The 25,785-nt window shown below is 39.2% G+C and overlaps 1 protein-coding gene across 3 annotated transcripts in view; it reads left to right on the forward strand.

Annotated features, from left to right (window-relative positions):
* Window positions 1–25,785, forward strand: part of BABAM2 (BRISC and BRCA1 A complex member 2) — a 391,146-nt gene that overhangs the window by 108,497 nt on the left and 256,864 nt on the right. For all 3 annotated transcript variants that reach the window (XM_032391489.1, XM_032391491.1, XM_032391490.1), the window contains exon 5: window positions 10,306–10,500. In XM_032391489.1, coding sequence (XP_032247380.1) covers window positions 10,306–10,500 — 195 coding nt within the window. The remainder of the gene's footprint in view (window positions 1–10,305; window positions 10,501–25,785) is intronic.

The raw sequence follows: 25,785 nt of genomic DNA on the forward strand, positions 1-25,785 counted from the left end.
CAAAGGCATAGTTTTAGCTATTTTTGTATATTCTAGATTAAAAGCATGTTTACCTATGGAAGAAACTAAATAAGCAAAGTAAACCAGTTCCAATGATTCTGACACCCTAGCACAAAATTGCGATGATAGAAAAATTCTCGTGTGATGCGCCAGTGGGTCATCCCTCTGTAGATATTTGAAAATTCCCCGCATCCCTTCTGTTAATTGGAAGCTTTGCTTATCTAGCAACTGTGGGTGAGGCTGCCTATTGAATGGCATTTCAAAAAGTTCAGATTTAAGATCCCTTGTTTTGCCTTTTTTCTATTACAAGTCTGTCAATTCTGTCACTGGGAAAATCATGTGGGAAAGTGGTCTTTCAGCCACTAAGGTTAATTGTGGATTTTGTTCAGGACATTACCTTTGTCCTTCTCAAGGATAGGTTAATTGTCGTGTTCTGTACTGACATATAATGTGGGTCACTTTACCATTAGTAGCCAGGAGACTTTATTGATTGTAAGCCACGGAATGGACTGCTGTATTTTATCCTTCAGGTCAATACAGAGCCCTTTTAGAAAGATCCTAGGTCACAAAAAGTTAACAACAACAACCACAACAAAAATCAGGGAAGTTGGTTTTTGGTTGGGAGGCAGGTCAGAACCTTGGAGAGCTCTAAGAGTAAGCCGGGGGAGAAATCACAGTCAGAAGCTTCCATGGCTGGCCCAAATAGACTAGATTTTTTGAGAAGATGCCAATTCCATTTTGCTTATTGTCAAGATATGTATGATTTAAGGTGACAAATCCCTTTCACTCTAAGCATGAGCTGTGTACTTGTGGACTAATTGGTGACTTGGGGCTAAGATCTTAAACTAGAGAAAATGCATTTCTTCAGCACATCTGCTTGTAGATCCTCTAGGTCATTTTTGGATTCCTCTTATCGGGGCTTCTGGTACCAAGATGAAGATGGTCACAAACAGGAAGGGTGGAGGAGCATAAGATTTCACTGAAGTGTTCACTATGTATTAGACAAGATCCATTTTTCCAGTAGAATTTTTTTCCCGATGACATCTTAGGTAAAACTTCAATAAAACCAAAGCCCAAGCCAAACCAAACCAAATAAAAAACAGAATGGCAGAGGTGTTCTGGTGAAAGCAGGATTTAAGAGGTCTGGAGTGCCTTCTACTCAGATTACACTTGGCTCCCTCAGTAGCCATTGAACACAGGCAGCAAATCACCACATTTCACCAGAGTACATTCAATGTACTTGTCAGACACAGTTCCCAAGTAGGTGTGAAGATTTAATCTAACTCCTTCTGGGAATACCTTTATTAGCCCATATTGATTCCAGAAATGGCCTTATATTGGTTGTCTCCTTACCTATTCATTTCGATGTCAGAGATTTGTATCTTTCCAATTAGCTTCTGTGCTTGCCAGAACCCACTGAGCTTTCAAAGACCATGATTAACAACTTCAAACATCATGGCAACGATCTCAGATCTCAAACTCACTAGGCCCTGCTTATAAGGATGAAGATAATTATTAGAGTATTTGAAAATAAAGCCCCTGAGGATTACAAAATGACCCTATTTAATTTTTTTGCCTTACCAATATTTATTTCTGTGAGTACCCTACACACTTTAGTGGAACAGAACGCAACTGTGGTGGACTCTCCCTTCCCATGCATGCCATTTTGTTCTTAACACTTGAATTTTCTCAAAAATAAAATCCCAACACATTAACCACAAGTTAACAATAAGGGATATGATCAGGAGTGTTGTCTTTTTTGTTAGCTGCATGACTGTAAATGTGTGGAGGGTAGTTATATGAAAGTGGGAGTAGACTTGCTCTGAGGAGTCCCAAAGTTAGCTTGTCTTAACTCAGCTTCCCTGTCACCTACCCTTACATTTCATGTTAACTGTACTTTAAGAAGTTGCTATATTTTAAGAAAGTATAAGAGAAGTTTAAAATAATTTCACTTAAATTATTTTAGGTGATGCGTTAGAGGAGCTATAACGTACAGTGTGGATATTCATTTTTGATAATGCTTGGTCCTCTTACAAATAGGTCAGTTAGCAAATTCATTTTTATCTTTTGTATTCCCTAGTTGAAGTGACATTTAAAAAATTCACGCTGTCCAGTTACAGTTCTTTTAGAAATGTAAAATGTCATTGGTCATTTCCTAAGACTTCCATTCAGAGAAATGTAACACAGAGGAGTTTTGGTTGAGAGAAGCGTAATAAATTCCTACAACTGTTGCCATTACATGATAGCATATTGCAGTAGCTTTCTGGAAATGTTCTGCGAGGTTTGGAATTTAAGAAACAGTTCAAGGTTCCTTAAAGCATATTTATTTAGGGTTAAGTGATGCAAGATTTGTTCTCCAGAAGGCTATGGAACTGGGTAACTCTGAGTTGATAAAAAGAGACAATTGAAGTCTGACCTTATAAAATATGTAAATGGCAAGTGGAATTTCTTAAACTTTGAGATTGAAACACAGTTTGGAATGAAATATTTGAAGTATGCTATTCTATTTTTAAAAATTTATAGTTTTCCATTATGAAAGTACATTCACATGTTATGTATGTGCACATATATACATACATATGTATAACAATACAATTAGAAAATGTGGAAAATCTAGAACATTAGGAAGAAGGAAAAGAGAACGCTGCTAAATAGCTCCCAACTATAGAAATCAGTTGTTAACATTTCTTCTAGTAGTTTTTTAATGTATATATGTTTTTTGGTTTAGGAACTTAGGAAGGGATGGGGATAATCAAAGTTAAGGTCATGATGTGTATGCAGTTTTATATTTGTCTTCATATAATATTTTGCCAGTATTTAATAGTATTTTCTATGCTATTGCCCAGTATTTGTAAACATACTGGCTGCTTATTATTCCTTTCAGTGACCATAACCGTTTTTTAACTATTTCTTATTATCGGGCATTTAGGTTATTTGCAATTTCATGATATCTTAAATGACTGTACATTTTTTGTCTATGGTGCTTTTTTCCCCCCTTATTTTTGCTTTTTTCTTAGATTCTCAAATAGGACTTCTAAGAGGTTTTGAGAATGAACATTTTTGTGATTCTTGGAAAAAATATATAAACTGCTTGTATCAATTTTCACTCTCATGTGTAAAAGTGTCCATTAAATTGCATCCTTCCCAGCATTAGCTATTTGCTTAAAAAGTGAGGAGCTGGCCAGATCATGAGTCCCATGAGAGCAAGAGACAATTTGTGGGGCCCAGGCCCCATCTTGGAGTAAAAGTCAGGCTACTGAGTTCAAATTAACACCTGGTTCAAGGGAGGCTAGTCGAACCATGGGAGCCAGGGTATGTAGCTTCAAAGAGTGGGGGAGAAGTTGCAGAGTGATCAAAGCTAGAGGTGATTTAGGAATACCCAAGAAGGGTCAGAGGTTGGCACCTTACACAGTCCCAGTGTGGCTCTTTCTGGGGGATAAGAGTAGTCTTCTTGGGGAATGGGAGATCTAATATAAGTTGTGAGGGAGACTTTTGTTCTTGATGCTCTTTTATGCTATTGGAAAAATGCTGTTTCTTTTACCATGTATATATTATTTCTTCCACAAAAAGTTAGTTTACAAAAAAGAAGAAACCAGAGAAATTACATTTCTTTGATTATTAGTAAGGTTGCATGCTTTTCACATATTGTTAATACATTTTGATTTCTATTTTATCTGAATGCCAGACAGTGCAAAATTTTGTGGTATGAAGTGTCAAATAATTCCTTTTATTAATGGAAAATTTTTGTTACAAGATTTGTTTTTGTTAAAGAAAATTTTTTCCCCTTAGATTTCTTTTCCTTCCATTATTAGGCAGTGATGGGTCCCAGGGCTCATTTGCTAATTTGCTTATTTTCCTCCTTTATTTCCCCAAAGATATGAACTTAGTACATTGTTTCCCGATTCTCTCCTGGATTGATGTCCTTGTGTGTGTCTACATTTGCCTCAGTATGGCTCAGAAGCCATGTTTTCAGCAAGTGAGCTGTGAATTGGGGGTGAGATAGGCTTCTGAAAACAGTATCCCTCACTATGTTTCTGACGTACGGAAGCTGACAAGGAGCTGAGGATTGGTTGGGCATGTTCAAGGTTGTGGGGCCATTGATTTGGGAGTATACATATGTGGTGGAGCGTGTTGATGAGAGAGAAATGTGGGAAGGGTGAGGGTCCCAGGAGCAGGCAGCCTCGGCAGCGGAGCCGATGTAGGGGGTCCTGAATTAATGCCGGGTGTGAGATGAGTCCTGGCTGTAGAGAGGCAGGTGCCAGTTGTTTGGCTAGAGACTGACACTTCAGTGAACTGAAGAGAGGGTTGGCAGATTTATAGTCTATACTGTCACTTGTCCGCACTTGAATATCAACAGAGCTCTTCACCTGCTCTAGTTAACCAGTCTTTAGAATGCACTGATGTGACACCTCCCTGAACTGCTTCATCAGTGTTTAGGGAGGGTGAGGAAAGTTTCATGGCAGTCGTTAACTCTTCTGCTTTTGTTTAGTCACTTTTATTGGGTTTTATCACTTGCTTCTAATGTGTGTTTCATTCTTCATTTTTGAAATCTCTCTTTTTTTTAAGATTTTATTTATTTATTTGTCAGAGAGAGAGGGGGAGGGAGGGAGAGCACACGAGCAGGGGGAGCGGCAGGCAGAGGGAGAAGCAGGCTCCCCGCTGAGCAGAGAGCCCTCCGCGGGGTCAATCCCAGAACCCTGGGATCATGACCTGAGCCGAAGGCAGACGCTTAACCGACTGAGCCACCCACGCGCCCCATGAAATCTCTTTTCTATTCTCTTTTCTTTGGTAGTATGTGTCCTGTACTTACTCTTTGTGGCCATCCTCATTTCAGATTTCTTCTTTCATGCATGACCAAAAAATAAGTAGAATAGAACTTAGTATAGTATATATAGAATAATATATGTGTGTGTGTATATATATATATATATATATATAGTGTGTGTGTGTATATATATACACACATATTAGTAATATAGGGGGAAATACTTATTTTTCTCTTTTTTCTAAAGAGGCTTCTTAATTTATACCTTGAGCTACACACACACACACACACACACACACACACACCTGCCCCGGTTCCCACTCTGTCCTGGCTTGCACACTTCCCTGAAGAAACTTTGGACATTGTCTCTACCCAGGAGAGTGGAGAGCTCCAACATCTGCCTTGTTAGACCATTTTAAAAATATGTCCTAGTCTTAGGATGTGACCATAATCTTGTAATATCTTCTTTGTTCTCCCCTTCTAAACAAAGTGGCTCAAACCACAAATTACGTAAGTGAAAGTGGTCATGTAGCAATAGTGGGGGGATTTTTATTTTGTTGAGCCTGTCTGTACCCCTGATGGGGATGCTTTTTGGCTAAGTCATTTCCCAGTGAAGTGTGCACTGAATGGCCAAAGAGGTCAAATGTATTTCCATGTACTGAGAGATTGTATTTTAATGGGAAGGGACTTGTTGGCATATCTTTACATATTTAACAATTAGGTTGAATTACTTGAAATGAATTCAAATTGGTAAGAGATGTTTGCCAGCTTATATATATATATATATATATAGTTTTATTGAGGGATATAGGCTGGTAACTTGCCAAACAGCTAAAGAGAAGAGAAATGATAGAATTAAAAAAATACAAGTTGAGGCAACTAAACTTTTTTCTTTTTGTCCTAGAACAGGGACTCAACTACTTGATGAAGAAATGAAAGATTGTATATTTTTCCTATTAATGTTTAATGATGATCTCTGAAGGAAATGCAAAGCAAGTTACATAATGATCATTTTAAGTTCTGTACTGTGTTTTATATCTTTTTTTTTTAAAGATTTTATTTCTTTCAGAGAGAGAGAAATCAAGAGACCAAGCAGGGGGAGGGGCAGAGGGAGCGAGAGAAGCAGACTCCCCCCTCTGAGCAGGGAGCCTGACGTGGGGCTTGATCCCAGGACTCCGGGATCATGACCTGAACTGAAGGCAGACGCTCAAAAGACTGAGCCACTCAGGCGCCCCTTGTCGTTATATCCTATTGATACTTTGTGGTCTTGAGTAGCTCAAAAGGAATTTTCAGAATCTTGAGGTCAAGAGGTTTGCCAGTGAGGACTTTTGTACTCTTCTTATCAAATCAGTTCATAGCTAGGGCTGTCTTTCATTCACTGTACTATGCTCAAGAGCTTACTTTTTTCCTCTGTTCATCAAATCTTTATTTGAACATCCCTTAAGACCTATTTCATGATTTCCCCATTGTCATTTGGTACCTGTAAATCAAACTACTTAGTAGATCAGAGTAATTGCTGTCCTTTTAAAGGATGCATTTTTTTAAACCTTTTGTTTGTTTTCTTTTGATAGAAGACTTTTCTGGTGAGATTATTAGTTATGATATTAATGAATGTGATTATGTGGTACTATAAATGAAATGTGTCAATATTTGGAAGATCTGCATAACTCTGTGAATCAGTATTTTCTAAATGACCAAATGCATGATGGTACAAAATCATGCATTGAGTAGAAGATATATTTAAAGTGCAAGATAGATGAATGGAATTTAATGTAAGAGTATGAAATGCTTATTAATACAGTTTCAGATTCCACATTGCAGCTAACCTTTATTTTTTTTTAAATTTTTTTGAAGATTTTATTTATTTATTTGACAGAGAGAGACACAGTGAGAGAAGGAACACAAGTAGGGGGAGTGGGAGAGGGGGAAGCAGGCTTCCCCGCAGAGCAGGGAGCCCGATGCGGGGCTCGATCCCAGGACCCTGGGATCATGACCTGAGCCAAAGGCAGATGCTCAATGACTGAGCCAGCCAGGTGCCCCTGCAGCTAACCTTTAAGAAACTTCCACTTGTTGAGTTTTGGTATAGTATCCAAGAAGAATATATCTAGAATTATTTGACAAGGCTATTAAAATACTCCTCTCTTTTTAAAGTACATATTTGAGTGAGGCTGGATTTTTTTTTTTCATATCCTTCAGCCAAAACAACATATTGCAACACTAAACGTAAAAGCAGATATGAGAATTCAGCTCTTTTATTAAGCCAGACATTAAAGAGATTTGCAAGAATGTAAAACAATGCCATGCTCTATTTCTTTTGGAAATCCTAGTGATTCATTAAAAATATTTCTATGTTAATATGTAGTAGGTTTGTTATTTTAAAATGAATTAATAAATATTTTAAAAATTTCTGGGTTTTCATTTTTTATATAGTAAATTTAATCCCTATAATTCATCTACACAGAAGCTCTTTCGTGTTCTCAGTACTTTTTTTTAAAAGAGTGTAAAAGGTATCCAAGACCAAAATGTGTAAGAACCTTTGGTGTAGTGCTTAAGCAGGGACTTGGAGCCAAATTGCTTAAGTTTGAAACTCAACTTGATTGCTTAATAGCTCTGAACAAGATATTGAACTACTTTTTGCCTCATCTATAAAGTGTAGTAATATAGTCTATAAGGTTGTGATATGGATTAACTTGAATATATGAAAAGTTCTTAGAATTTATATAGCATTTGGCAAGCAGTATAATTATCACCTGTTGAACATTGGTAGTGTAACATGTGTTCTCCTTTATTGATGCTAAATTTCTAGCTTTCTAGAGATTGGGTGTTTTGGGGTATTAACACTGTCAACTCTTATCAGTAGAGTCCTGTATCCACAGATATCCTGTATCCGCAACCTTTTCTGTAATCCTTTTTCCTCCAAGTCCATGGTTGTCAACTTTTGCTTTGCATTCGAATCACCTGGGAGCTTGAATTTAAAACAAACACCCCAATACCCAAGACCTCGGAGAGGGATCTCAGATTAACCCAATTGAACCAAAATCAGGAGGTGGAGGGTAGGGCCCAAGTATTAGTATTTTTAAAGCTGTCTAGGTGATTCCGTTGCAAAGACTGGTAACCACTACTCTGGAGTCTGACCTTCTGCCTGGAGGTTCCTCCTTTCCCTCCATGTTCTCCAATAAATTGGAGCTGATTTCTCTCTCACACCCTTTATACCGTTGTGCCTAGAGGTATGTAGGTGTTCTCCTTGCTCTTCAGTGCTGCTACCAAGGAAATTGTCATTCCCTTTTCCCTAAAATTCTCTACATAAATGATTTAATATGCATATAAAGGATTCTTCCCAGCCAGGCAGGCTTTTGGTGGTACTCCACATTGTCAGTCCCAGTTACAGACACCTCTGCTCCCTCGGTTGTAACCGTCCTGTTCTCTGACCACACCTCCCATTTTTCCAATTCATTCTTTTTAGTAGTTATCTGTTAGTATGTTTTCTGTTAGTTATCAAACCCATTAGTCTTTTTATTCAGCCAATAGCACTGGCCCTGTTACTGCCGGACACCTACTGATTGACCTAACTGGAGGAGCAAACCTCACCCTAATGAGCATTAGCCTACCAGGCTTTTATTACCTTTGTCATTCCTATTCTATTCACTGTCCTTGAATTTGCAGCAGCCCTGGTTCAAGGTTATGTATTTTCCCTATTAGTAAGCCTTTCCCCATGTAATAATACCTAATGATCCACCAAACTCAGGACCATTGGTTCTGCCACCCTTTCACGAATTCTCACCTCCCTTACAAACTTGCTTGTCTTTTTCCTGGCTTAACGTCCACGGTTCATAATTGTAATCATTCTTTTGCAAACCCTCTAAGATCTTTGCCTCTCTTTCTGTTGTGCTTTTCTGGCAAAGTCCCAAGCTTTGTTAAATCCAAATTCCTCTCACTTCACATTTGCACCCAGGCAATGAAATTTATGCTAATTGGTCTCACTTAAAAACTATCCCTCTCACCTCAGTAGGGCTTTTAGTGCTATCTGGAATTCTTCCTACATTTCTCCAGTCCATTTAGTCTACTAAATGTCTCTTCTAAGTGACTATTTCATACTACTTCTCCAACTTCCAATATCCTTTCCTTCTTCCTGACTCCCATTTGATGACCTTCCTTCCTGTTTCAAGGAGAAAAGAGAAGCTCTCTGGACCACATGCTCCTTTCACCTCATGGAACAACCTGCCTGCACTTAACACTCATTTACTTGGCTTTTCCTCCCGTTCCTATGGGTGGACTCTCTGCGCTCATTTCTAAGGCCAGCCCTCTTGGAGATCCCATCCCTGTCTACCTATTTGCTTTCTTTCCTCCTGCTATTCTGCCTCCCACCCCCACCTTATTCCCCACCCCCTTCTCTACATGGACATTTCAGCAGAGGACAAACATCTGAGCAGAACTTGCCCTTGGACCCCACACTCCCCACTAGTTGCCAGTTTGAATTGTCTGTCTTAGCTATGTGCACTTTCTACGTATCCTTTCTTCAATGCTTGACAGTCACGTTTTACATTACCAAAGAGCACCTGCTGAGGATGCTATTCATGGGTGTGTCACTGGGCCCAGTGGCCAGCTCTCAGGCTTCCTTAACTCACCTTGTTAACACCATTTCACACAGCTGATCACCTCTTTCTCCTTGAACCACTCCCTTCCCTAGGCTTCTGGGATGCATGCTGTATGGTGCTCAGTAGCATTTATTACCATCTACTGATCTATTTCATTGTTTGTTTATTTTGGCCCACTAAAATGTAAGTTCTTGGAGAGCAAGGGCTTGGCTTGTTTTCTTTACTGCCTAGAACGGTGGCTGATGCTTAATAATAGGCATTTGATAGCTATTGTTGAATGAATGAATGTGAGCTTCACAATGACTGTCTGTTGACCAGATTTTCCCCTGTTCCCAGCTCCTTTCTTGCTCATAAGCTGTCATGGCCATTTCCTTCCTCTCTCTGAACCTTGCATTTCCTGATTTATTTTCCCTCTTCTCTACTCCATTCCTATCATTTCCAGGCCAAACCATCACCGGTGTGCTTATATTTCTGTGGGGCTCTGGTGTTTACAGAGAATTTATTAATATCTGGTATTACAGATGCAGATGGTCTGGGGATCTGGGTTGAATGATATTAGCATATAATGCTGGATTTATGTGCAGATAGAAAAAAATTAAAATTATAAAAGAATAAGAAGGAAATTAAGTCTTCTAGGGCTAAAATGATGGTCTTCTAGGATATTTAGGTTTCTTGTTTTATCACTGCCCTGCTCTACACTTTACTGTTTCTGTCTCCTCATGATGGAATTCCGCCTTGACTTTCTGCCAGGATTTGTAGAAGGCAGGCAAAGTCACCAAGCTCAAAAGATGCTTCTAACTTCAGTTCTGCGTTTATTGCTAATTAAGAGTGATCTGTTCCTCTTAGATTTTCATAACTCTTTCCCTCTATGTTGCTGTGCTCATGTGGTACTGGATTTGTATGAAAATTCCTTTTTCACTGGCCTTTTATTTTTGGCTCCTGCAGAACCTTGCCTCCTGGAACCCTTCAAACCCTGAATGTCTGTTGCTTGTGGTGAAGGAGCTCGTGCAGCAGTACCACCAGTTCCAGTGCGGCCGCCTCCGGGAGAGCTCCCGCCTCCTGTTTGAGTACCAGACGCTACTGGAAGAGCCGCAGTACGGAGAGAACATGGAAATTTACGCTGGGAAGAAGAACAACTGGGTAAGGTGTTTTTGAGGATGGGAAAAAAAGGCACTTCCTCTGTAATAAAGTAATCAATTCTGATGTTCATTTGTAGTAAATCCCAGCCATTTCCTTAGATAAACATGGTTTCGGTTGCCTGTGTACTTTCTCGAAATTTCTGTGTAATTCCTCGGGGAGGAATTATATGAGAGGGTGAATACCAGGGACCATTGGGAACCACTTAGAAGCAGAAGGGACTTAAACGTTCATCTGGTTCATCATGTTCCTCAAAATGATCACCTGGGGAAGTTTGTAAAATTTAGAGTCTTCTGTCCTCATCCCCAGATGTTCACGAGTCAGGGGTGAAACATCGGGACCTGCCTGTATAATAAGGGTCCCTTGGAGGTTCTGAGGCAGGTCACACAGGCCACATATTTGAGACACTGACGAGAGCCCCTTCCTTTTCGGTGTAGAACGTCTCTCTCTGCCAGTCAGACAAGAGAGGTCAGTAACTCTGGAGGTAGCTAGCTTATCTGGAGCCTTTTATAATCTCTTTTTGTAATTTTTTGACTTTGTAGGATCTTACAAATGCAAGTTGGATCGTATCTCTCCTCTTCCCAGAACTTAAATATACTGTTTCTCACGTGCTAAAGCCAAAGTCCCTCCAGTGGCGTAGAAACGCCCTACGTGCTTCCCATCACCACCACCCTCCACCCATCACTGCTTCTCTCACTTCGTCTCTTACTTTCCTGTCTAAAAGTTTCCAGTTCCACCGTACTAGCACCCTTGCTGTGTGTAGACACACAGGTGTGCTCCTGCCCTAGGGTCTCTGTGTAGCTTCCCCTTGTCTGGCATATTTCCCCTAGATATTCTCATGGCTGACACCCTTCCTTTTTAGTTTTTACTCATATGTTATATTCTCTGTGATGCCTGTGTTAACACCCCCATTTTTTTTTTTTAAGTAGACTCCATGCTGGCTCCCAGGGTGAGGCTTGAACTCACGACCCTAAAATCAAGACCTCAGCTGAGATCAAGAGTCAGTTGCTTAACCGACTGAGCCACCTAGGCGCCCCAACACCCCCCAATTTTTTTAAGCAACTTTTTTGAGGTATAATTTACGTACCGTAAATTCACCTGTTTTAAGTGTCCCATTCAATGATTTTTAATACATTTGCCAAGTTGAGCAGCCACCACCACAATCCAGTTTGAGAATGGTTCCATCACCCCGATAAGATCGCTTATGCCCATTTATGGTTAATCCTCTTCCTACCCCTATCCCAAGACAAAGTAGTTGGGAACTACTCAACTACTTTTTCTCTGTATAGGTTTTCTTCATACAATGGTATTCTTTTGTGGCTGGCTTCTTTCACTTAGCATAATATGTTTGCGCTTCTTTCACGGCGTAGCATGTGTCACTGCTTGCTTGCTTTTTGTGGCTGAATGATTCCATTGTATAGACATACCACATTTTGTTTCTCCATTTACCTATTGATGGACATTTGGGTTGTTTCCACTTTTTGACTCTTATGAATAATGCTACTACAAACATTCACATGCAAGTCTTTGTAACACCGCCCCTTTTTAAAAGATTTTATTTATTTATTTGAGAGAGAACACGAGCAGTGTGGGGTGGGGGAGCAGAGGAAGGGGGAGAAGCAGACTCCCCGCTGAGCATGGAGCCCCACGTGGGGCCCGATCCCAGGACCATGAGATCGTGACCTAAGCCAAAGAAGGCAGATGCTTAACCGACTGAGCCACCCAGGCACCCTGTGTAACACCCCCTTTTTTTTTTATTAAAGATTTTTATTTATTTATTTGACAGAGAGAGACACAACGAGAGAGGGAACACAAGCAGGGGGAGTGGGAGAGGGAGAAGCAGGCTTCCCGCAGAGCAGGACCCTGGGATCATGACCTGAGCCGAAGGCAGACGCTTAACGACTGAGCCACCCAGGCGCCCCTGTAACACCCCTTTTTTAAAATCGAATCTCGCACCCCCCCACCTTTACTCTGCTCTATGTTTATTTGCATCTCTTTTTAACATACATATAATTAGTATGTTGTATAGTATAGTGCTGCATAAAATAACCATTTCAGAATTTAGTGACTTAAAACAACAACATTTATTATCATAGTTTTTGTCAGGAATCTGTATAGACCCTCTGCTTCTGGGGCTCTGAGAAGCTGAACTCAAGGTATTGGCCAGGGCTGTAGTCTCCTCAAGGCTCGACTGGATGGATCCATTCTAAGTTCATTCATGTGATTGTTGGTACCATTTAGGTCCTTGTGGGCCTTTGGATTGAGGGTCTTGGTTCAGTCCTGGCTTCTGGCTGTTGGCTGCGGCTGCCCTCAGCTTCTTGGCTCTTCACAGGGCCTCTCCACAGGGCAGCTCATAAGATGGCAGCTGGCTTCACCAGAGCAAGCAAGCAGGAGAGAGAGTGTGTGAGATAGACGTCACAGTCTTTTTGATCAAATCTTGGAAGTGATATCTCATCATATTTACCGTGTTCTGTTTGTTAAGTCCAGTCCATACGCAGGGGAGGAATTATATTGAGAGGGTGAATACCAGGGACCATTGGGAGCCACTTAGAAGCAGCCTACCACACTCATTTATTGTTTATTGTTTGTGTGTCTCTCCCCACTGGAATGTAAAATTTCAGGAAGGCAGGTATCTCTGCTCTGTTCACTGTTGTATCAGAAACACCTAGAACAGTGCCTGCCACATTGTTTATTTTCTATAAACATTGTTGAGTGAATGAATGAATAAACCTGAGTCTAGTTAACCATAGAATAACTTTTAGGTTTCTTTCTCTGTCTTAACTCTTTTAGGTTTCACTTAGTCTTCCTTAAGTTAAGTATGCCTCCTTCCCCTTTATTCTTTAGCCTTTTCTTAAAGGACATGTTTCCCAAGGTCTTATACATGATTAATGCCTTTGAATCAGTAGGTTTAAAATTTATTGTTACAAATCATCTTGTTTGTTCAGTTCAAGTTTTTTTTTTTTCAAGTTTTTTTTTTTTAAACTATTTTGTTTATTGTGGTAAAAGACACATAAAGTTAAATTTACCACCTTCACCATTTCTAAGTATACAGTTCAATAGTGTTGAGTATCTTCACATTGTTGTGCAATACATCTCTAGAACTTTTTCATCTTGCAGATTTGAAACTCTATGCCCGTTAAGTACCAGTTTCCCTTCCTTCTAGCCCTTGGCAACTACCTTTCTACTTTCTGTTTCTGTCATTTTGAGTCTTTTAGATTCTTGCAATAAATGGGATCATGCAGCATTTGTCCTTTTGTGACTGGCTTATTTCATTTAGCATAATGCCTTTGAGGTTCATGCAGGTTGTAGTATGTGATAAATTTCATTCCTTTTTTAAGATTGCATAATATTCCATTGTAAGTATATACACATTTTGTTTACCCATTTACATGTTGATGGACATTTGAGTTGCTTCTGCCTCTTGGCTATTGTGAATAATGCTGCACTGTATAAGGGTGTGCTAATAAATCTGCAAGATCCTGCTTTGAATTCTTTTGATTATATCCCCAAGAGTGGGATTGCTGGTTCATATCGCCAATGCTATTTTTCAGTTTTGAAAAACCTCTTTACTGTTTTCCATAATGGCTGCACCGTTTTCAGTTTCCACCAACAGTGCAGAGGTTAAGGCTTTAAACTATTGATGATTTTGCATCTTGAATCTGTTCGCATGGATTGTAAGGAAGACTTTGTTGAACTTAGTTTATCCTCTCATCCTAGCATTTTTCTTATTAAATAATCATCTTAGTTCTCCTCTCAAAAACAGATGTTAGGTTAATTTGGCATGACTTCTTGGTGAACCTCTGTTGTCTTTAGTGCTGATAGACTCATTTGAAAATGGGAATCACTGTCAAACTAATTGGTCTTTGGTTTTTAGGGTTTTCCTTCCCACCCAATTCACCCTTTGAATATTAAGGCTGATTTTAAATATATCCAGTTTTATGGCACCTTTTCCGAACTAAAAAGTTTTTAAATTGCAGTGGACCCTTGAACAACACGGGGTTAGGGGCACCATCTCCCCCCTTCCACCCCTATCGTGCAGTCAAAAATCCATGTATAACTTTGGACTTCCCCAGAACTTAACTACTAATAGCCTCCTGCTGACCGGAAGCCTCACTGCTAACATAAAAGGTTGATTAACACATATTTTGTATGTTATATGTATTATATACTGTTTTCTTCCAATAAAGTAAGCTAGAGAAAAGAAAATGTTGTTTTAGAAAATCTTAAGGAAGAGAAAATACAATAATAGTCCTGTACTGTATTTATTGAAAAAAAATCTCTTTATAAGTGGACCCGTGCCGTTCAAACCTGTGTTGTTCAAAGGTCAACCTTATATTCATTGGCTCAGCTAATACTTGACTTACAGTCCATCTAGATGTTGAAGTTTAAAATCATTTAAAGCAGCTAGACAGTTTAAATTTATAGTGTTTTCATTCTTCACTTAAAAAGCCTACTACTGCTATACTTACCCCAGTTTATTTTGATTTACTATTGAATAATTTGTAAGCATTAGGGCAATGGGTATGGATTCAGGGGAAGTGAAGAAACTGAGAATCCCATAGCAAGGCAGGTTAGAGGTTAAGCTTCCAGCAGAGCAGGCCTAGGGAGGGCCCTAGTAGAAGTGGGAGCTGAGACTACAGAAGTAAAAAGATAGGCATATGAGTTAGTTACTGGTCAAGGAGCAGAATATAAAGGTGTCTTGAGGGATGAAACACATTCAAGCTTGGCAGACTGGTTCAGGAATGCATTAAAGGACAGTGTGCTAATGGAATCCATAACTAGACCAAGAATTTGGACAATAAACACAGGACGCCGGCAGAAAACAAGGAACTTGATTTTGAGTTTTGAGCCAAGACTTTTCAAATCCAGGACTGTATGAGTTTCCTTTTGCTGCTATAAAAAATTACCACGAACTTGGTGGCTTAAAACTACACAAATTTATTATTGTTATAGTTCTGGAGGTCAGAAGTCTGAAATGGGTCTCCTTGGGCTAAAATCAAGGTGTCGGCAAAGCTGTGCTCCATCTGGAGGCTCTAGGGGGGACTGTTTCAAAATGGGTACTTAAGAAATGGGCAGATGTGCTCTCAGAGATATCTTTGAGAAACTGTGGAGAAACAGAAAGATCCTGGAAGACTGTAGAAAGTACAAATGTTGTGGAGATTTTTAAAAGAAATCACACTCAGGTCTTTACATGGTTGATTTGCAAACTTTTTTTTAAAAGATTTTATTTATTTATTTGACGGAGGGGGGAGAGAGAGAGAGAGAGCACAAGCAGGGGGAGCGGCAGGCTGAGGGAGAGGGAGAAGCAGGCTCCTTGCTAAACAGAGAGCCCCATGGATGTGGGGCTCAATCCCAAGACCCTGGGATCATGACCTGAGCCAAGCAGATGCTCAACCAACTGAGCCACTCAGGTGCCCTATGATTGGCAAACATTTAAATAAGAATGTAGTAGTCAGTTGGAAGGACAGTTGGGTAACCAAGAAACAGTCATGGCAGTTTATTTTACCCTTCTAAGGAAGGTGGATGTCATTGACTTAGATTATCTCATTTTCAATAAAGCATTCTGTCATTCTCCCTTAGTATTCTACTGACTGTATGTTCCTTTCTTGGTTGTTTGAATCTGTGGAAGAGCTACACCTAAAAGATTGGATGTAACTCTTGTTAGCCATCAGGTGTCTTGTGGAATGTCACAGGGCTTTTCTTTTGACCCTATTTTTTTTGTTCACTGTTTTATTAGGACATGCTTTTCAAATTTTCTGATAACATGGAGTGTGAAAAGGTAGTTATTATGGAAGACTACAGAATCTATTTAAAATTATTTTTATATGTATATGCACTGGAATGCTGTAGCAATCCCCCAAGATGCAGTTTGATAGGGGCTAAGCCAGTGCAGGACTGATGTCCATTTATGGAAAGTCTGCTCTGCTAGTTTTGGGTAAAAAAGGGTAACTCCCCCTAAAAAAGGGTAACCTAAAAAAGTTTTGGGTAAAAGTATACCAGTGACAGCTTTTGCTCTTGAAGGTGTTAAAAATCCAGTTGAGAAGACTCAATGCACATTTGTAAAAAAATGAAATAGCAGTGTTGGATAAATTGTCTCAAGTGGTAGTACAGCCTGTGTAAGAATTTAGAAGACCCAGTCACTGAGGAATGAAGTGACTATGGAAAGCTGTCCCTGATGAACTGGAGCTGGCGGAGGCCATAAGGGAAGGTGGATACGGCATGATAAGTAGAGGAGGGCAGTGGGTAATGGTTGGAGAATAACTTAGGGGCATAACCTGCATGGGGAACAAGAATTGTAAGCACACGTATATGACTGGTTTACTTATCAATAAATCACATCTATTATCTCTCTCTTTTTTAAAAGATTTTATTTATTTAGAAAGAGTGTGCGCGTGCGCGCGCAGGCGCATGTACGTGCTTGCGAGTGGGGGGAGGGGCAGGAGGAGAGGTAGAGAATCCTCAGGCAGACTCCCTGCTGAGTGCAGAGCCAGATGTGGGGCTCACAACCCTGAGATCATGATCTGAGCTGAAACCAAGAGTTGGACTCTCAACCAACTGAGCCACCCCAGGGCCCCACATCTATTATCTCTTATTGGAATATTGAAGCATGAAGACTTTTTATACGAAATAAATTGATGTTTATGAATTAAAACATTAACATGCTCTCCTATAAACACCGTGAGATCAATATAATTGTAAACCCATTTATTTTGGTTCTCCTGATCCGACTAGCCCATCTGACAACTACTCTCTGTGATGAATCTAAGACTGTGCATAATTATTTCATACCTTTGGATTACAAAATCCTGTATTCTTTTGAGAGGATGGTGACTGCTTGTCGTTACTGAATATTTCTTTCTGCCACATATATTTACATTCTTAACTTTCCATTTCTGTTGCAAAAGTGTGAGGCTCTTAAGAACCTGAGATGCCTCTTCCTTGTTACTGTCAGCTGGCAAAAGGAAAACTGTAATAGCCATGGAGAAGAGGGAGAGGGTTCTGATCTCCTGTCAGCCTTCTGACAAGCCTGCCAATTTGAAATTCAGTGCTGCCTCCATACCACCTCAGAGACTCTTCTTTTTTCCCCCAAACTTCCATCTAGAAGGTTTCAGCAAGTGCACACTTGAAAGTAAACATTTTTAAGAAAACCAGCAAAAACCCTTTGTTCTTTGCCTTTGTCTTTTTATGAAGTCATTTGTCTTATTTGCTTTGCTCATCTCCTTGAATGAGTAGATGTTAGTTTTGAACATTGTATTCTTTATCTCTGGTGGTTTTGTAATTTTTAGTAAGCACTGTTCTTTCTTTTTAATTTGGAGAAAACAGATGATACATTGAAATGTAAGCTTGTATGTTCAGAATGAACAATTCTTATGTGCCTGCATTGTCAGAGTTATTTTTTAAGTATATTTATTTATTTATTTAGAAATCACTATAGATTCACAAGAGGTTTTAAAATAGTACAGAGGTCTTGCATACCCTTCACTCAATTTCCTCCAGTGGTTGCATTTTACATAATGATAGTACAGTATAGAAACTAAGAAATTGACCTTGGCACGATGTATGTGTATGCCAGTTTACCACAGGCATCATTTCCTGTAACTACCACTGCAGTCAAATACAGAATTATTCCATCACCACAAAATCACCTGTTACCTCTTTGAGCAGAGTTAGTTTTAAGATTAGAATGTTAGTTTTGATGAATGCCACAATATAAGCTACAGGTATTAAAATCATACATACTGTTTTGATACACTATATCAAAATAAGGGTGCATTATCAGTTTTCTCAATGGGTAAAGCCTAAGGTCTCATTTTATGTTATATATATCAACTGCCTTGCCAGTGTTTCCTGCATGGGTCTGTTGTATCTGAAGAACCAGTATTTGTTAATTGTAACAAAGCACAGTAAGGAAATTTGTGATTTTTTTTTTCCTTTGGCTTTTAATTCCCAGAACTCAACGTTAATCATACCTAATATTTCGATCAAAGACATTTTTCTTTCCTGCTATGAAATGAATGTTTTGAGATGTTCCACAACCATGTTTTCACATTTTTTACATATTAAAGAATACCAGTGGGTGATCTGTGAGATAAAACAGTGTTTTGGCAACATATTTTTTCCTTTTCTGGGTATTTTCTTAATAATGACATACACTTATATAATGGAGAATGTGAAGCAATTATCTTTTTTTGTTATTGTAGTTGACCCCCAAATTCCAGTAAGATTTTAGGAATCCATGGCTTATAAATTAAGTTCTGGCAGCGTTTAAGAATATTGTGCAGAAAAGAAAGGAGCCATTCCATGAGGAGCTCCTCATTTGAGTTAATGACTGAGGCTTCTGCCATCTCATCCTGCTGTGATTTACGTTTCAGGGGAAAGTATATGAGGTTTGTTAAAAAATAAACAGGCATATTAAAATTTTTTAAGAGTTTATTTGAGCAGACATGGATTCGAAGTGGTTAGGAGCATTCTACTGACAAAAGCTAGGGGGCAGGGTTTTTGTAGAGAAGACAAAGCAGCAAAGCAGGGGACTTAATTGATTGGCTGTAGCTTAAGTAGTTGCATCATTTGGGAAAGTCCAGTTGGCTGTTTGTGATTGATTGTTCTTCTTAATTTGGAGGCATTTATAGGAAATGATTGGTTTAGATTTCAGTTTGCTTAAGTTAGCTACCAAGCCATGAGAACCCCCTCAGTCTGATGGCCTCCTTGTTTGATTACTTTTATAGCAGTATGTATTAGAGTGTAAAGTCCTTCAGAGCAGAGGCCTGTATACATAGGAAATGTATTGGAGAGAAAGTGATCTGGGAAGTGGGAGCTTCAGATCTAATTCTGTCATTAGTTTTGTGTATATGTGACTATAGGTTTTCCCTGTGTCACTTTCCTGGAGGTAACTCCCCTGTCACCCACCCTTGACACAAACATAAATGAGATCCTGTGTGTGGGAAGCAAACAGAATTAAGCAAACATGGAGTTATGTAATACAAAGTATTATTATTATCATTAGCCTTCTCTTGTAAATAGTTGAAGTGAATTATGATAGTAGGGGCTCCATAAATTCTAGATTAGTGGTTGTTCCCATATTATCTCTGTAAATGCTGTTAATCATAAAGTACCGTATGTGGATTAGTAGAGGTTGATGTCACTAAGATGCAGATAAGGAATGGAAAGCAAGGTGAAAGGGAAAGTTACTTTTTAAGAGGGAGAAAGTGGTGCTTGTCTTTCCAGGAGCAGTTCTGATAGAGTTCTGAGCTGGGGAGAGCAGATTGTAGGGTGTCAGGAATGCAGGTGGAGAAAATGAAGTAAAGACAGTAGTAGGTTTAGACAGTTTTTGGAGGAAGAAGGAAAAACCATATTATCTGGAAATGGCAGTGGGGTCCCATGATCCCCCCCCCCCACTAACCAGATGACATGTATCTGCCTTCCTGTGAGGAGTGTGCCAGGTTCATGGTATTTGGAAACTCAAGTAGGTCTTCAGGTATTTGTGACAGAGAGTATGTAACTGAATGTGGGGATTAGTATTGATGGAACAATGTCTAGAACTGTGCGGTCCAGTACAAGAGCTCCTAGCTATACATAGGTGGCTGTTGAGCACTTGCAAGGTTCCTCTGAATTGAGATACATGCAAATGTGAAATGCATACCAGAATTCAAAGAATCCATACAAAAAATGATCTCATTAACAATTTTTATACTGGTTACATGTGGAGATGAGAATATTTTGGATATATTGGGATATAGTATTAAAAGTGATCTCACTTGTTTCTCTTACCTTTTTAAATGCGGCTATTAGAAAATATTAAAAATCTTAAATTACACATGTAGGTGTGGCTTACATTTGTGCGTTGTATCATCTTTCCCTTGGAGAGCACTGGTCTAGAATGGTGGGAGAGGAGGGCCAGAATGCTAAGAGAGGGATCAACGTATCTGGAGAGTCTGGAAGCACGTGGGCCACGAGGATGGAGTGGGTGTTCTGGCGATGCCTGTCTGCCTTATGTAGCAGGGGACCCGAGGGTCTTCTCTCATAATCCCTGTTGAACTTACGCTGCTTGGGAGTTACGCCCTAAAGTCGTTTGACTTGTAGACAGGGATAAACTTGGACTCGCTCCTTTGAAAAGGGTGTAGTGTGGTAGTCAGCTGTGTTAACGCACACTTCTGGAACTGACAGATTTGTTTGTTTTTGTTGTTAACCACATGAAACTATTATGAGTTGAACATGATTTAAAATAAATGAACCCATGACAGGGGTTCACATTTTTCTTGTTTTCATAATGGATTTGTTATATTGAATTTTGACCCGTATGTCAGTAGGAGTACTTAGTATCTTGCTAGCAGTAGTTTATATCACAGATTTTGACTCCATTCATAAGAAGTAGTATGTGTGTACCTAAATTAAAGACCTTATAGGTGAATATGATAGCTTTTTCAGTGTTACTGACATGTAAAAGGAATTTTTTTATTTTTTAAATGATCGAGGTACCAGTAGGAAATTCATGTTTCTTTTAGCAGCAGGGTGCATCAAGTGGAAAAGACCTGGTTTTATGGAGGCATATGAAACACAAAGGACATCCTTTCCACTTCCTTTGCCTGCACCCACCTTACAGAGCAGCATCTGAGGAGGGACTGGAATCGTGCCCACTCCACCACTTCTGTTTGTGAGGCCACGTGTTTGTTCTGAAACCTTGGGTGCCCTGCCCCATTTCCTAGGTGGCCATTTAGATATAGGGAGCACCCTTTACATAGTCTTCGCAGTGTGAAAGGGATCTACAGGGGTCTTCAAAGGACCAGATGCTTTCTTTCCAAGTAGTAAGAGGAAAAAGGTGAAGAATCCTGTATTTGAAGCGTTCTATCAGGAAACCCCTCAGATTATTTTATGGCTTTGGGAAAGAGTACACATAACTTAATCCCCCCACTCCTAAAAATGCTTCCTAGTTTTTCAGTGAATTTATGGTACCACTAACTCTTTTTAACTGTAAAGAAGTGTTGACTAGTTCAGAAGGCACGGAAGCCAAGCAGTTCTTGCCTGGGAATTTGGAGTTAGCACTGAGAAAGTGAGGTTGGTTTCCTTATGAGTAACTGGTGTGTCACACATAAATTTTTTCTCATATTATCTAGTCAGAAGAATCAGAAAGTGGTAGGTAGAGAGAAAGTAAGATAAAGCACAAAGCGAGCAGAGATAAGACAAGGAGAAACTGCTGAGGGTATTCAGGTCTTCCGAACTGAGGCTGGGCTGCATTTTTGTCTTAGATTCCATGAGATACCCCATATCCTTTTAAGAAATTATCTTTCATTTGCTCAGGTGAGTTTGCATTGGAATTCTGTCACCTAAAATGCAGAGTCCTAACTCAGTTACTTCCAGAGCGTCTGCTGAGTATCTGTGTCAGAGCATCACGTCATAATATTTTGTTCGTCTACTCAGAGTAGACTTTAAGCTCCACGAGGACAGAGACTGTATTTTGTTTGTCTTAAGATCTCTATCACCTAACCTGGCACCCGGCACAGTAGGTGTTCAGTAAATGTTTGTTGAATGAATGAATGAGTGAATGCATGAATTATGAGCATCTCATTATATATATTTTTAATTTGCAGATTCCTTTTTTAAAAGATTTTATTTCTTTATTTGAGGGAGAGAGAGTGTGAGCAGGGGGAGGGGCAGGGGGAGAGGGGGAGGGGAGAGAGAGAATCTGAAGCAGACCCCGCACTCAACACAGCCTGATGCAGGGCTCAACCTCATGACCTTGAAATCATGACCTGAGCTGAAATCAGGAGTTGGATGCTCAACTGACTGAGCCACCCAGGTGCCCCTGCAAATTCCTTTTTAAAAGTTTTTGAGTGGGGGTGCCTGGGTGGCTCAGTCAGTTAAGCGTCTGCCTTCGGCTCAGGTCATGATCTCAGGGTCCTGGGATTGAGCTCTACATCGGGCTCCCTGCTCCGGGGGAGCCTGTTTCTCCCTCTCCCACTCCCCTGCTTGTGTTCCCTCTCTTGCTGTCTCTCTCTGTCAAATAAATAAATAAAATCTAAAAAAAAAAAAAGTTTTTGAGTGGGTAATAGAATCATATTATTGAAAAATCAAAATCTCTTAAAATATATGAAGTGAAAAGTCTCTCTCCCATCTTTGTCCTGTGTCCACCCAAATCAGAGCCACCTTCCTTTTCCTCCTCCACCCCAGGTAAGCACCGGTATAGCTTTTTTCTAGTGTACCTTTTCAGAGTTTCTATATGCACATATAAGGAAATACAAATATATATATATATATTCCTCTCTTTTAATGCAAATGATAACATATATTATACACCATGTTTGACATCTTGCTTTTGACCTAACATAACTTTAGGATTTTTTTCCCCCCAAATATAGAGACCTCATTCATTCTTGTACCTGTCATTCTTGTACCTGTCATTTTGCATGTGTTCAAGTATGTCTTATTATCAAGTAAGATAAATAACTAGAAGAGGAACTGCTAGATCAAAGACTATGTGTATTTATAATTTTATCTCTAAAATGCCCTCCATAAGTTCATACTAATAATTTATTAACCCAGCAGCAATATATGAGAGTGATTATTTCTTCACAGTATTGTCAACAGTGTATTAACATATTTGTAGATTTCTGTCAAGTTCCACTTTGCATAATGGTCTGGTAGCTTCTCGACTGACCCTTCCACACATAACAATTCTAATCTGGAAAGAATATAAAGACCTGTGCCTGAAGATGCTGGATAGTGATTGAAAGCAGTTAGATACTGGATAGAGGTTGATACTTGGAAGAGGGGAAGGCAGAGCTTACAGGGCAAAATCAAAACATCAAATATACATGAAAGTAGAGTCCTAGAAGGAGAGGAGAGGAGAAAAAGAGGGAGCAGGGAAATAGTTGATGAAATAATGCCTAGATATTTCCAAATATGGTGAAAGACATAGATTTACAGATTCAAGAATGTCAACAAACCGTAACCAAGAAAAATGCAAGTCAGAATACTGAAAACCAAAGATAAAGAGAATATCTTAAGTGATCACAGAAAAATGACACTTTATCTATAGGTGAGCAGTTATTTAAGTCAACACTGACGTGTCATCAGAAACAGTGGAGGTGAGAACACAGTGCTGTGATATCTTTAAAGTGCTGATTTCTGCCAGTCTGTTTGGTAAAAAATGATATTCAGTTTAGTTTTAATTTGTATTCCTTTTGTTATGAATGAGGTTAAGCATTTTTTCATGTTTTAGAGTTATTTGTATTTCTTTTCTATATATTTGTTGCCTGTTTTTCTCTTGTGTGTTTTTTTTTTAATCTTTTTTTCATTAAGGTCATTACCTTTTTGTGATAGGGTTGCAAATACATTTTCCTCTGTTAGTTGTCTTTTGACTTTGCTGATGGTGGTTTTTTGCCATCCACAAAATTTTTATATTCAGGCCATCAAATTTACCCATCATTCCCTTTATATAGCTTCTGAATTTGGAGTCATATTTGAAAGGCATTCCCTGTTGCAAGGTTATAAAGGCATTCATCAGTGTTTTCTTCCTTATGGTTTCAATTTTGTACACTGAAAGTCATAATCCACTTGGACTTTATCCTCATATATGATGTGAAATATGGATCTAACTTCATTCCTAGATGGCGATGCAGTTGTCCCACATCATCAATCATTCACTAAATGTATTTGGTCTTATTTCTGGACTTACTTTTCTGTTCGTTGATTTAATACCAGTATTACCCTCCTGTAATTTCTGTGTCTTTACTGTCTGGTGTAGCTAGCTCCCTCTCATTGCTTTGCTTCTTTGAAGTTTTCCTGGCTGGTATCAATTGTTTATTTTTCTACATGGTCTTATGACTTGGCTTTCTAAGAGTTCCCACAAAGAAATGAACCCCAAAGCCTAGACAGGTCCATTCTTCCTGAAATATCAGAGTACTCTGCTCTTTCTTGGATAGATTTTTCACAGGTTGTAATTTATAGGAGCATTATTTTGATTAATATCTTACTCACCCACTACATGATAAGCCCCAAGAGGGCAGAGGCCATGTCTCTTTTACTCATTATATTTACTATGCCTTGTCTAGGGCCTGACAGACACACTTTAGGCTCTTAATCCATAGTAATGAATAGGATGAATGGATCTTGAGTCTTGAGGTTGAGCTCTGACTCTTTATTACCCTCTCAATGGCTGTGGGCAAGTTTCTTGACTGTTCTAGGCCCAAGTTTTCTCATTTCTGAAATAGGTGTAAGGGAATTACATATATTGAACAGGGTTTTGGGATAATTGAATAATGTAACTTAGAAAACATTTTGTAAAGTGTGAGATGTTATGAAATCCTAGTTAGACTAACTTTGGCTTTCCTTTTCATATGTAATGGGTAATTATGGCTTTGCCAAGGAACAGTCTGCAGACTTGGGCTGTTGGTTGTCAGAGTCCATTTGAAGAATCACCCTTACCCGACTGTCACCCTGTTCAAGTTGTAGTCATTCTTGAGTGTTTCTTCACTTGTAGCTATCCAAGTGGTAGAAGCAGTTTCAGGTGACAGCTTGTTTGTTGACAAGGGAACAGCCTCTAAGAAAGAAAGTGAAATTTTCCTTTACTGAGCAACCTGGGTTTGGAGCCCATTCTATACAAGATGTCTACCTGTCACTACCTGTCACATGACACAGCTGCTATTAGCAGAAGAAAAGCTCAGACCTAATAAATTGCCAAAACTCAGAGTCTTGTTAGTTTAAGTTACTTGCCAATGTACTGTAACTTGAAAAAAAGGAAGGATACACATATTTATTGCTAAGCTGGGGAAATTGCCATTAAGGCAGTTGGCAGAACAGCTGACATTTTAACAGTCATAGGTCAGATAATTTTCTACATCTATCCAAGAGAAGATTTGACCAAGGACTGACAAAAAAATCAAATTATTCTGTTCACTTGGCTGCATCTAAATGTCTCATTTTCAGCTTACAGGAAAGATTGGTATGGAAGCAATCTTTGACGTTGCAACAGAGTGACCGTAAATTGCTTAAATAACTGTTGGAACTTCGAATATAAAAACACAGAAAAAGTCATCTGAGGTAGAACTCAGAACGGATTTTTCACTTATGTTTTGTTCCTTATGTAATTTATAGCTTAAGTTTTATATTAAGACATGTTTTAAATCAGCATTTACTTAGTTACAGAGAAGGAGATTACTTCCAGGTCACAGGGAAAATCAGCAGCAGAACTGAAAACTGAATTCTTAAGTTGTAGTTTCCAATGTTTCTAAGTTAGAAACAAGTGCTAAGTTTTCTTTATTCTCTTGTGGCAAGATAAAGAATGTATAGTCA

The sequence above is a fragment of the Phoca vitulina genome, unplaced genomic scaffold (assembly GCF_004348235.1).
Source record: "Phoca vitulina isolate PV1807 unplaced genomic scaffold, GSC_HSeal_1.0 scaffold63, whole genome shotgun sequence".
Classification (NCBI taxonomy): Eukaryota; Metazoa; Chordata; class Mammalia; order Carnivora; family Phocidae; genus Phoca; species Phoca vitulina.